The sequence below is a fragment of the Hemicordylus capensis genome, chromosome 4, assembly GCF_027244095.1.
Source record: "Hemicordylus capensis ecotype Gifberg chromosome 4, rHemCap1.1.pri, whole genome shotgun sequence".
In the NCBI taxonomy this organism is placed as follows: Eukaryota; Metazoa; Chordata; class Lepidosauria; order Squamata; family Cordylidae; genus Hemicordylus; species Hemicordylus capensis.
In genome coordinates, this window is record NC_069660.1 from 195,090,838 (window position 1) to 195,103,262 (window position 12,425).

General features: G+C 41.0%; 1 protein-coding gene across 12 annotated transcripts in view; it reads right to left on the reverse strand.

Annotated features, from left to right (window-relative positions):
• Positions 1-820: 820 nt before the first annotated feature.
• The window catches only part of LOC128322282 (cadherin-10), a 250,048-nt gene continuing 238,443 nt past the window's right edge, over positions 821-12,425 (reverse strand). For 11 of the 12 annotated variants that reach the window (XM_053243247.1, XM_053243244.1, XM_053243246.1 and 8 more), the window contains 4 exons: positions 10,953-11,074; positions 7,782-7,890; positions 6,416-6,667; positions 821-2,843 (listed from right to left, as the gene is read on the reverse strand). In XM_053243247.1, coding sequence (XP_053099222.1) covers positions 2,350-2,843; positions 6,416-6,667; positions 7,782-7,890; positions 10,953-11,074 — 977 coding nt within the window. In that variant the 3' untranslated portion in view covers positions 821-2,349. The remainder of the gene's footprint in view (positions 2,844-6,415; positions 6,668-7,781; positions 7,891-10,952; positions 11,075-12,425) is intronic. The other variant, XM_053243249.1, reaches the window with a different exon arrangement.

The window sequence follows — 12,425 nt, forward strand, 5'->3', positions numbered from 1 at the left end:
CAGGCAGGAGCAATTAAAATATGGAGACAGGATGGGAAGGCAGAAGGACAGATGTCTCTTCCAAAATGTGCAGACCTTGTTTAAATGTGGTTTCAGTCAGAAGACTTTAAAAAAAAAACTTTTTAAAAAGTTGATAAATAAAAGAATGCATGACATATGCAGATAAGACCACTTTATGTAACAAATACCTAACAAATCTGTGCATTGCAACATTCACTAATATAACATTTCCCCTTATTTCTTGAGTGGAAATGATGACTGCATGCAGGCCATTTATTCATTTTAGTTCAGATGAGTGGCACGGTGATTGTATTTTTAAGGAGGACTCCATAGTAGCCCAGCTCCTGCATGCACACACAGAGTTAGATTAGGGTCAGTGTATGAGATGGCTTTTTGTGTTGATTACATGACGAAAGGCCTTTTTCCAGTCTCCACACATTTGTTGAGAGCTTGGAAGGGTCTATCCCTTCCCAGGAGATATGGTTGAGATCAATGATTCATATAGTCTATACTAATATATGGTTTTATCTGCAAATACATTGTATGGGAAAAAAAGGATGCACAATTGTGGTGGTATGTGCACACATGTGCATTTGCACATGTTTATTTCCCCCAGCAATTGGTGCTGGGAAGGGGTGTCTACCTGAAAAAGAATTGCAGGCCTCAATACTTAGAAAAAATGCTTTTTCTCCACATATATGTTTATCTAAACATAATTAGGCACTGTGACTAGCTAGCCCTGAACCATTATTTTGAAACACTTTAGATCTCTTAAACTGATAATTATCTCTCTACCTTATATAAGAGGCAGGCAAAAATATAGTTATAAAAACTGGTTTATTTCTTAAAAATAAATACAAAAATATAAATATAAAACATTGGCAGATAGAATCTGATGAAATGAAGTTGCACAAAGTTTTTTTGTTTTTTTTTAAACCAGCTGCATATCACATTAACACCATGTGTACATTTTAAGGGAATTTTTTAATGTACAGAATAGGGACAGACTGTTATCATTCCCCCCTCCCTTGGGCCACGATTCAATAACAAGTGCACAGATGCACACTCTTTAGATCCCCCCCCCGCAAATTTCTTTACAGAAAATGCATGGGCAAAGCACCCAAACTATAGTTGCCACTAAAATTCCACCATAGGGATGTTCTTGAACCAGTTTGGCACCTCCTTAGGGAAGCGCCGAATTGGCTTAGGTGCCTGCATTTGAACCGGTTCAGTGGGGCAGAGCTCAGTTCCTTTAAGAGTCAGGTAAGCAGGTCCTTACCTGCTCCTCTGCCAACCCACCACTTTTCTGTGTGTGGTGCCTGCTTTCCAAAAGGCCACATGTGGCTGCAGTGCTGCTCCCAGCAATCTGCACATGGCATAGTCCTTCACATGGCCGCCACACATGTGCAGCAGCCATGCACATACTGACACCACACACAGGCTGCTGGGAGCAGTGCTGCAGTCATGCATGGCCTTTGGGGAAGTTGGTGCTGTGTGCAGAAATCAGTGGGACAGTAGAGAGCAGGTAAAGACCTGCTTACCTGGTTTTTAAAGGAACTGATCCCCGCTCCGCCTGCGGCTGCCCGAGCCAATTTGGGCACATCCCTATTCCACCTGAAGTGAAATCCAAATGAAATGTTGTATTTCCTCAAATAAAGCAAGTATATTTTTAAAAATAAAATAAACTATTTGTACCGCTGGTACTTCCAATTTTAAAGCTCTCACAACAGCTTTTTAAGTTTGGAAAACCCAATCGATTTTGAGCACCAAATTGTTCTTTTGAGAAGTAATTTTTGTCAAAACAAGAAAAAAGAAAGAGCACTCTGTTTTCTAGACATGTAGGTCCTGTGGGGAATGCTCTCTATGCAAGAGTAAAAAGAGCTGTCTGGAGGTCCTTTGTAAGCAGTTTTTGAAAAAGCATTTTTTTCCCCTATGGAAAATGTGAGTGTGCATGTGGACTGTTCATGCATGACCCTTTGGGGGTTGCGGTCTGGGTCTTTTTAAAAAGCTGCACTCGCAAGTGTTGATAACAGAAGCAACTTATACCTGCGATTGCTTGAGAGATTATAAACCTGCTCAATGTATCCTTTAATAAAATGGATGACACTGAATTTTGATAGCTTTGGCTTTTGGAAGGGGGTTAAATAAAATGCTGTATATATTCCATGTGACAGTTTACGAGAAATAATAAATGACATACATGAGCAAATTCAAAACAAAATGAGAAATCAAAACCATTGTGCTGAGTGGCAGGAGAACGTTCCTGAACATCAAATATTGTCACGTGGAGAAGGTGTCTGTAAAGTTACTTCCTCTCAAATAAACAAAAACTGTATATCCTACTGTAGGTTAGGAAGTGTCTTTATCACTTTCGCCTCCACCATACATCTCAGCAAGCTTATTAAACCGAGGGCCCCATTCCTTGAGGTAATCATAGTTTTGGTCTGCCTCGGTAGTGCCAGATTCTAAAGAACTCAAAGATTCGGCTATAGAATCATTTCCTTCGTAGGCGTAGGTTGCCAGGGAGTCATACGGTGGTGCAGAGGGGTCATTATCATGCTCTTTTAGCCTTTGGTTAATGAAATCACGGACATCTGTATTGTCTGGCGCAGAAGGAGTCCTCCGTGGTATAAATAACGTTTCAGGTATAATATCTCGGCGGAGCTTCTTATCTTCAATAGCTGCAGGATTCCTCAGTGTGCCAATATCAAAAGCTTGAGTATCTTCTTCTCCACCACCTTCATCGTTATAACTCACAATGTTGTCTCTGATGTCCTCTTTCGACAGAATCAGAGGCTCTTTCTTTCGCTGCCTCTTTAGAGCAGCAAACAACACCACTATAACTTGGAAGAAAGAAAGAACAGATTTAACTAAGATCTGTAGTTTACAATGCTTGGCAATTGCATACATTTTTACTAGGGCAGCTGAAGCCAAATAATAGGCCCCAGTCAGTCCTTTGGATGGCGGCAGCTGCAATACACAGGCGTCTCTGCATAGTACTGCATGCTTCCAGTGGGGTGGGGGGTTCTTTTACAGGGAGCAGGACCCCATACTGCTCCAGTGACAGCTGGGAAGAAGCACAGGGAACACCAGGAACTCTGCTCAGGGAATGCTGTGAAGTGTTATCTTTTCAAGCGTTTTCCCCATGTGCACACTTCCCGCAACTGCTCATATGCCTTCCCAGCTGTTGCTTGGACAATATAGGGCACTGCTGTAAAGAAGGCCTCCTCCACACTGGAACTGTGAAGTTCTGCACAGGGCTGGTACATATTATCCAGCTCCAGATGCTCCAAAGCACAGCCCTAATTTTTATTTCACCTGTTCTAGGCATAATTTCAGATGTGCTCTGTTTAGTAGTGTTCATTGATGCATGTCTCCCATCTGGTACTGAAACACTAATTTGACCAAATATATCATTATTGAACTCTTTTAATATACAGGTGAAATTCGGAATATTAGAATATCGTGCAAAAGTCCATTAATTTCAGTAATGCAAATTAAAAGGTGAAACTGATATATGAGACAGACGCATTACGTGCAAAGCGAGATAAATAAAGCCTTAATTTGTTATAATTGTGATGATCATGGCGTACAGCTCATGAAAACCCCAAATCCACAATCTCAGAAAATTAGAATATTACATGGAACCAAGAAGACAAGGATTGAAGAATAGAACAATATCGGACCTCTGAAAAGTATACAGTGTACTGTGCTTGATTGGCCAGCAAACTCGCCTGACCTGACCCCATAGAGAATCTATGGGGCATTGCCAAGAGAAGGATGAGAGACATGAGACCAAAAAATGCAGAAGAGCTGAAGGCCGCTAATGAAGCATCGTGGTCTTCCATAACACCTCATCAGTGCCACAGGCTGATAGCATCCATGCCACGCCGCATTGAGGCAGTAATTGCTTCAAAAGGGGCCCAAACCAAGTACTGAATACATATGCATGCTTATACTTTTCAGAGGTCCGATATTGTTCTATTCTTCAATCCTTGTCTTCTTGGTTCCATGTAATATTCTAATTTTCTGAGATTGTGGATTTGGGGTTTTCATGAGCTGTACGCCATGATCATCACAATTATAACAAATTAAGGCTTTATTTATCTCGCTTTGCACGTAATGCGTCTGTCTCATATATCAGTTTCACCTTTTAATTTGCATTACTGAAATTAATGGCCTTTTGCACGATATTCTAATTTTCCGAGTTTCACCTGTATATGAACCCATTTCTCTAAGTCAGCAAAGAAACTACTTGGTAATAGGGGATAGTGAAGCAAGAACCCTGTCCTTTGCAATAAGAATGGATTAAAAAGGAACATAGTCAATTCCCCTTCTTGAATCAGACTAAAGTGTTCTACCTTTTCAGAAATTTGTTTTCGACAGCAACCACCAGATGCCTCTAGAAGCTCACAGGTATGGCATGAAGGAATGCCATTTCCTGCTGTTTGTGGCACTGGAGGTATGGTGCTCTGGAACATGGAAGTTCCATTATTGACCTAGACCCCATGAATGACGTCTAATCCTTCTTAAAGCCACCACAGAGCACGCATCTCAATATCCCGTGATAGTGAATTTCATCTACTGCACTGCGTGCAAGTCCTTTCATTTGCCTGACCTGTCTACTGCAAGTATACGCTAACCATATGCTGAAAACAAAACATCCAAACACCCTTTTACAAGTATAGAATACAAAATGGAATGCTTAATTGATGCTTTCTTTGTTCTTTTGTTTTGAAAAGCACTTGTTAAAATAATTCCCATCCTGACAGCTATTCTTTGACATCTGGACTCCCATATAGTTTCCCTCAGATCTGCTTGCTGATGAGGGAACCATACTTAACTTGAGGGGGAAAAGTGACAGCAAAACTAATTGGAAATCTGCAGTAAAAATACACTTAATTGACCTCATTATCTCTTTAAGGGGTGTCTTTTTACTCATTTCTAATATGCATTGTTGAAAAAAGATGTATACACTGAACAAGTATTCATAATTTAGACTGGAAAGTGCTCCAAGCAGAGAGAGAGGCTTGGGGAGGGGGAGGGGGGAGAGAGAGAGGAATCCCACTATACTATAGCATGTTTTCTTAGTCCAAACATATCTCAGTGAGCAAGGGCCAAATCACACCTTTAATCATAAGGCTTTAAATCCTGGGCTTTCTCTGCTTTGATAATTTCCCAGTTTTTCTTGTTGGGTGCTATTTTCACATAAAGGTTTCCCTCATAGAAATACCATGTGAAAATACAGGTTACCATGTGAGAACTTAACTTCTCAGAGTAAGTGTCTAAATTAATCCTGGGATTTTGTGAGAACCACACTAAGCAGGACATGCAGATCTTCAACAATGCAGGCCTGTGGTGGTGACTTTGGTGAGGGACCACAGGAGGCTCAAATAAGGGTTGATTAAGAAAAGTGAGAGACTTATGAGTGCCAGTGTGAAGTACCTACAGAGGTACAAACAATCTCTGTTTCTGTGATGATATACTGTAAATAACCCTCTATTCCTGGGGAAGATGGAAAGTTTTAGTGTAGCTACTTGCAGTCTGAAATATGCTTGCATGTATACAAGTCAGTGGTGGCTTGAAACACACCTCCCATTTTCACTGATACTTTTATCATTGGTGAAAATGGGGTGGACAAGAGAGCTGGGGGGTGGGTTCTTACTTACTAATTAATGTATTATTGCTTGATAAAACTACACCTCAGTGAGCAACCGCAGTGCTTTGACCATTGCTCCTCTTCAGTGACTGGCTCTTCCTGGCTGCTACTTCCTTGAAAATGCACTAGAGAATGGCATCACATAATTTGCTGGTACATTATCAGAGAAAACCAATGGCGTCCATCATTTTCAGGGGGGAAAAAAATCAAAGACCAAAAAGTGTTGTTGCCACTCCTATTACTCACCAAGACATAGTTTTGTCAAGCAAGAAGGCTAGGCAAACAGAGGCCAGATAAGCATGCTGCACTGAGCAGGTAGTTGAACTAAAAGACCTCTAGAGGTTCCTTCCAACTCTTTAAAAAATTCTTGTTCAACCATCTCATCCCTACCTCACCAATGCTGAGGTACTTATGTGGGATCTCCATGAAAGTACTTATTTTTCAGCAGCATTCAAATCCTTTTGAATTTCCCACAGGAATCAAATATTTGCCTAATATTTTATTCAGCAAATATCAAGGTAAGCACTGGTGCAGGTTGCTAATGAGAACAATACTGTGTTATAATGATTAATCCAATTTCAATGGCAAACAGAGCTTTGGCTTCATTACCTGAACAGTATTTCACCTGCACCATACTGTAACAAGTATGTAAGGTTCCCTATTTGCCAAAATGGTAACAGGATACTGTTGGCAGGGCTTAATATCTCTTGGTAGTATTATTCCATTTAGCAAATGATGTGTTCCCCTGTAACTTACCCAGTAGAATAATGATGCAGAGCAGAATGGCAATGAGTGCTCCTGTGCTCAGGCCCGCTGGAAGGAGCAAAGCTTCGGCATTACAGGACTGCATGTTTCCTCGGCTGTCACAGGCACACACTCTGATAGTCAGGGTGCCAGTGCTGCTTTGGATGGGGTAGTCATTGTCTGATATCACCACTGGCAGGAGATAAGTACTTATTTCATGCCGGCTAAAGCCATTCCTTCTTGTCAAAATCCGGGCAGTGTTATCTAGACCAGTTAGTCACAAACAATGTGTACATTACAATCAACCCACACATGCACACATTCAATTTTATCTTAATAGAACTTAACTAGAATTGCCACTGAAGGTTCCCCTAAAGTGAAATTTGAAGGAAATCTGGAGATTTCTCAGACAAAACACAGGAGAAATTTCAATCAAAGCCAAGAGAGTTTTAAAAAGAACACTGACACTTCTCAAGGGGGTTCCATACATTTCCATACATTTCTTGGCTGTCACCTGATTTCAATATATTTCAATATATTGAAATTTCAAATAAAATTTGAAACAAATTTTAAGATTCTTTCTCAGGTGAAATATTTGAGTAAAGTAGAAATAATTTTGATAAGGTTATTTACATTATTCAGACATCACATATGTCATGAAATATATATATATATATATATATATATATATATATATATATATATATATTTGAGCTAACTAGACTCTTCATTTCATAAATAGTATGTTGAAATTATTGGAAACATTTAGAATTTATTTACATGAAGAATATAAAATCCTCTGGGGAAAACCTTCATTTGTTTCTCTGGGCATATTACTTTGGTTTGTGCAAGGGCAAGCGTATCTATGCTTGGAAAAGCTCAGACCATTTGTGTGTATGGCCATAGCCAAAGTTCTAGCTTTATTGAAATATCCAACCACTGCTTCAAATGAAGAACACCCACCAATAAACTTGATATGCTGCCATAATCCAAGCTACCACACTTGGTATTCCAACCTATCACACTTTCCTTCTACTTTCCATTCACTCAACTGGTTTGTTTGCTCAATGAGGAATTATTTTTTTCAACCCCTGATTTGCTTGGAATTGACTGGAATCACATTCTCTAGTATGTGATAGAGTCTATAGCCGTTGCACAATACATAAGCTCCAAAATACAGTTAATTGAAAACATAGTCGTTCCTAGCCACTGCTCTCTAGACCTTTTTCTATCACTCTGGATTTGTAAAAGTCCCTAATCACATGGTGGGCAAGGCTGGCTCAGACATATTGTCTGAATCAACCTGTGATATTTATAGAATGTTAATCATCTTATCATAGAATCAAACGTCTCACGTTTTTATAGATATACATTATACCTTCATTATCCTGGACTGTGAAGTTTGGATTAACAGCAGCTAAACTGAAGAAAAACTTCTGTCCTCCAAGGGGATCATCTTTATCAACTGCACTGATGGTTTGTATTAGCTGCAGGGAAGGACAAAGAGAGAGAAGTTGACATTTGTGACATGGTTGTCTGCTCTGAGAAATACGAGTGATCTCCAAGGACACTTATAAAAGACATTTCTGTGTTTCTCTGGTTCATAATGCTGCACATAATCTTCAGTAAAGATAAATCAGATACACACCACATCATTTGTTTTATTTTATTTATTTTATTTTACAGAGTAGGGCACGGTGACAGGAGCACAGGGTCCAATCTGGCCTCCAAATGCTTTTCACCAGGCCCGCTGGGTGCCCCCCTCCACACCATCTACAAACCTAGACACTCCAACTGAGACTCAGGCACTTGAACCTTTACTCCAACAATATGAACAGAAACTACAGCAGATCTCCCCCTACTTTATTTTGCATTTCAATTGCTCATTCCCCTGCACAAACCAAACTATGGAGAAATGGAAGTGAGCAGCTGAAGTGTCTAAAAGAAGATGCTGGCCAAAGCTGATGTTGCTGTTTACACTGGGAGAGAAGAAGTGAAAGAGTCTTTTGCTGCTATCCTGGCTCAAATGAGAGGGAGTCAGTTGGTCCTTATGCTACTGGTCCTTCAGATTGTGTTGACTTTGTATGTTGTTAGATTGCAACCAGGAAAGTGAAAAACTGCCTGATACTACATCAAGCTACATCAAGACTACACTAACACCTAACATGGGAAGACATGTAGACATATTCAGTTCTACTCTTATTTGTCAGCTTCTCCACGCCATGAGTTACTCAGGCTAATAAATGGCCTGAGCTCTGGCTCATTCCAAATGGGTTCTTTGCATGGTACAGGGAACAGGGAACAATTGCCTAGGTGTGGGATGGCTGCTACTGTACCAACATTTTGGTTGGAGTTTGTCTGCATTTCTTATTGGCACCAAAGGACAGGTTGTACTCTTAAGCCAACACCAGCATTGCATGCCAAATACGATAAATTATTTGTTCTTCATAGTAGTTGGTGGTTAGTAATCCTTTAAATATGGCAAGTGTTTTAAGATTAAAGTCAATAAAGGGCATCTACAATTTTTTAACATGCCTTCATTCATTCAATTTTTATACCGCCCTTCCAAAAAGGCTCAGGGTGGTTTAAATTAACATTTAAATAGGATTGCTGTTTCCTCTGTTAACTTTCCCCCCCTTTTGCTTAACCTTGAATGGGAATTGCCATGTATAAATTTATATTGGTCTCCTAAACTCCCCCCTCCCTTCAACAAATTAAGTATCTACATGTAAAAATCTGTACTGTGAAGTTTATCTCATCCTGGGACTTCATAGTGGGAGGTTGGGGAGATATCTCTCTCTTGTGTTTCACACCACTTGTGATTATCTCTTAGGAACATTGCTGCCTGAGCATCAAAGGGCAAGAAAGAGAAGAGTGAGGAACATAACAAGCCAACAGGATCTGGGCCCCAAACAAAACCAAAAGCAAAACAAGGAAGCAGCAGCTGGTAGGATGTGCCCCAGGACAGTCTGCACCAAAAGGCCAGGTAGGGGATGAGGATGGTGACAATGGAGGGAGAGAAAAGCATCCCACCGGGTGTTTGTTTCTTGGGGTTTTGTTCCTTTGTTTTGGGTTGGAAACCATTTCTGCCGGTACTCATTTGAGAACTGGATCTGGAAAATTATTTGAACCCTGGGTATAGTGTTCCCTGTAACAGGGATTCCCAGCTGTCTGTGACTACAGTTCCCAGAATCCTTGGCCAAAGGCCATTGTAGCTGGGGATTCTGGAAGCTGTAGTCAAGAACATCTGGAAATCCCTGTTACAGGCAACACTGCCTGGGTATAATGTGCATATAATCTGCATTTTAACAGAGCCATCTTTAATTCAGAGTCATCTTGGATTTAGGTAAATACAGTAGTGTCCTGGGGTAATGATGGGGTGATGCAGTGTGGGATGATGATAACAGTAATAGTAACATCTGCAGAGCAACTGAAAATTTCTTTCAATTATCCTCTTCTCCCCTTAATACAAAACTGACACAAACAACCCCATATTGTTTTGCCTGCTAAATATTTTTTCCCATTCCAGAAACCATACAGGAACTGTGTGAATAGTCTCCTAACTCCCCCCCCCCAAAAAGAGTATTGGAGGCTGCCATTTTCAGCAGAGGGTTGGCAAGAGGAAGGACTGCTAAATCCTTTGCCCTCTTGTCATTTGTCCTCTCCAAATAGCCTGCATCAAGTTGCTTTTCTCCCCACAGGGGAATCTATGCCTCCCTCCCCCCCCACAGGTGGGGAAGCACCTGCGGGGAAAGGACAATGTCAAGCAGAAAAAGAGAGCAGAGTCAGGCTCTCCCCCACCACTGCAGCCTTTGATGCTGCTTATGCCCTCACCTCAGAGACACCACTGTAAGTTTCCACAAGCCCTAATGGCTGGTACTTTGCTACTCTTGATGGAAAAGTAATTTCACACTGATCAAAGTACAGCAGAAAACAGCTTTTAAAGAGGCAAAGCAAAACAAATGTTTGCCATTCGATACTAACTACATTATGCTTTTGTGTGATTTGCCTACAGAAAGTGTTTTGAGATAAACTGGTATTTGCATAAAAATAGAATCCTGACAATGATGTTTCAGAACACTATCCATGTCAAGTCAAAGCACAATCATGTTCTACAGCAAAGAATGCTCTTTTTAAAAAATCAAATTTGATTACAAATTACTGTTTGTAACATATAGCATTTTCTTCCGTGAAGGCAGTGTTGAATGCAATTAAGAGATTGTCTTTTAGACATAGCTGAGAAAACAGCCAAACAGAACTACTGAAGAAAAAAACTTGACGTTTTAAGAGCACAAAGCCCTTTCTGTGGAACTACAAGAAAGTCATTTGGTAATTTACATGTTGATGTAGTTGGGAAGCGTTACTTTGCAAGGCTGAAGTCTGATTTGCTGGCAGTCATTTTCTCCCTTTTCATGTTACATTTCCCAAGCTGCTCTCAAAAGCAATCTTTCACTCTTTAAGGAATAGACACATTATTGTAAATGAATGACTTGGTGCCTGTTCCCATAACAAAGTCAAATAGCTTTAAGCATTCTCATAAATGACTTACTTGGCCCGCTCTCGCATTTTCACACACAAAAGTATCATAGAATACAGCAAACTGCGGTGCATTGTCATTCACATCCAATATTCGAACATAAACAGAAACACGAGTCATCTCTTTGGGGTTATCTGTCAAAAAATCAGGAGGCAGGTGGAGAGGAGACAGTGGTTTCATTTTAAAATGTATCATCTTTTCTACCACGACTAAACCATGAGGATTCATACACTCTATGCATTTTTTAAAAGATCACTTTATGATTTTATACCAACTATGGGAATCTTTGGATGTCACAACTTCAAAGCATAAAATTACAGAGCCAAAAACCTGAGATGTTCCTTTAATGCATCACCCAACCTTTTTTTGAGAGGAGGTTTCAACTTAAAGGGTGGACACAGTCTTTATCCTTAGGATTCCTTTTGACATTACATTAGATTGTGGGAGCTGCTCCAGTGTGTTCTCCTCCTGTACTGTTTTGGTAACATCAGAAGATCATGGCCATATGTAGGAAGCCTGCACCACAGATCTTTCCCGCAGAAACAAGTGCAATGCATGTGTGGAAGGAAGCTAGGATGTAGACTTCTCCCATTTGGCTCTTATCTTCCAGTGTTATGGAGCAACACATGCTCCTGCAGCTCCAGCATCCTAAACAGCAACACTGGAAAAGTCCCTAAGGCCTCCCACAAAACAGCCCCACCAACCTCTGGAAATGCAGAAAGAGGCATGTAGTTTGCCAACTCTGAATGAAGTACTTTGGGACATTTTCCTCCTTGATATTTTTCATAATATCAAGTCATTAAAATCTCCCAGGTTGCATTCAATAGCCAACTGGGAGATAGATATAAATGGATTCCTGGCCAGTCTGGATGAGCTGTTAATGCTGTCTGCACAGCATCATACAAGACTACCTGGAACCATGGTAAATGTAGTTCCCATGGTTGCCAGCATTCCTAGATGCTGCCACAAGCATTATGCTGCTGCTATGTCCAGGTGAGCAGGAAAAAACGGGCAGCAGTGACATACTGGAGTATAGCATCAAGGGTCCGATCTGCATATTATCCCATTTAAGGCCAAGATTCTGCCTGTAGGGATGTGCGGTTCGGTTCGGATCCGGACCGGTTCGTCCCAACCGGTCCGGATCCGGCGGCTCGATCCCGGACCGAATCGGGCCGTTCCGGGGACCGAGCCGGACCGAATTCGAGCCGGTTCGGTACCGAACCGGTTCGGGAACGAAATTGAGTCTCTGGAGTGTCTCTTTAAAGTTCCAAGTGTGTCCTCCATTTTGTGTCTCCTTCCCGAAACTTTTGCTCCTCCTTGCATCCATTTTGTGATGCTATTTCCAGGCATTGTATTGGCTGCGCTATTGATCCTTGATTGGCCAGAATGAGTCCTTTGGTCTGGTAAGCTGCTTGGCTGTTGCACTGTTGAGAGCTGGCACCCTGTTGGCCGTGGGGGGAGTGCAAAGGTGGGGGCTCCCAAAGG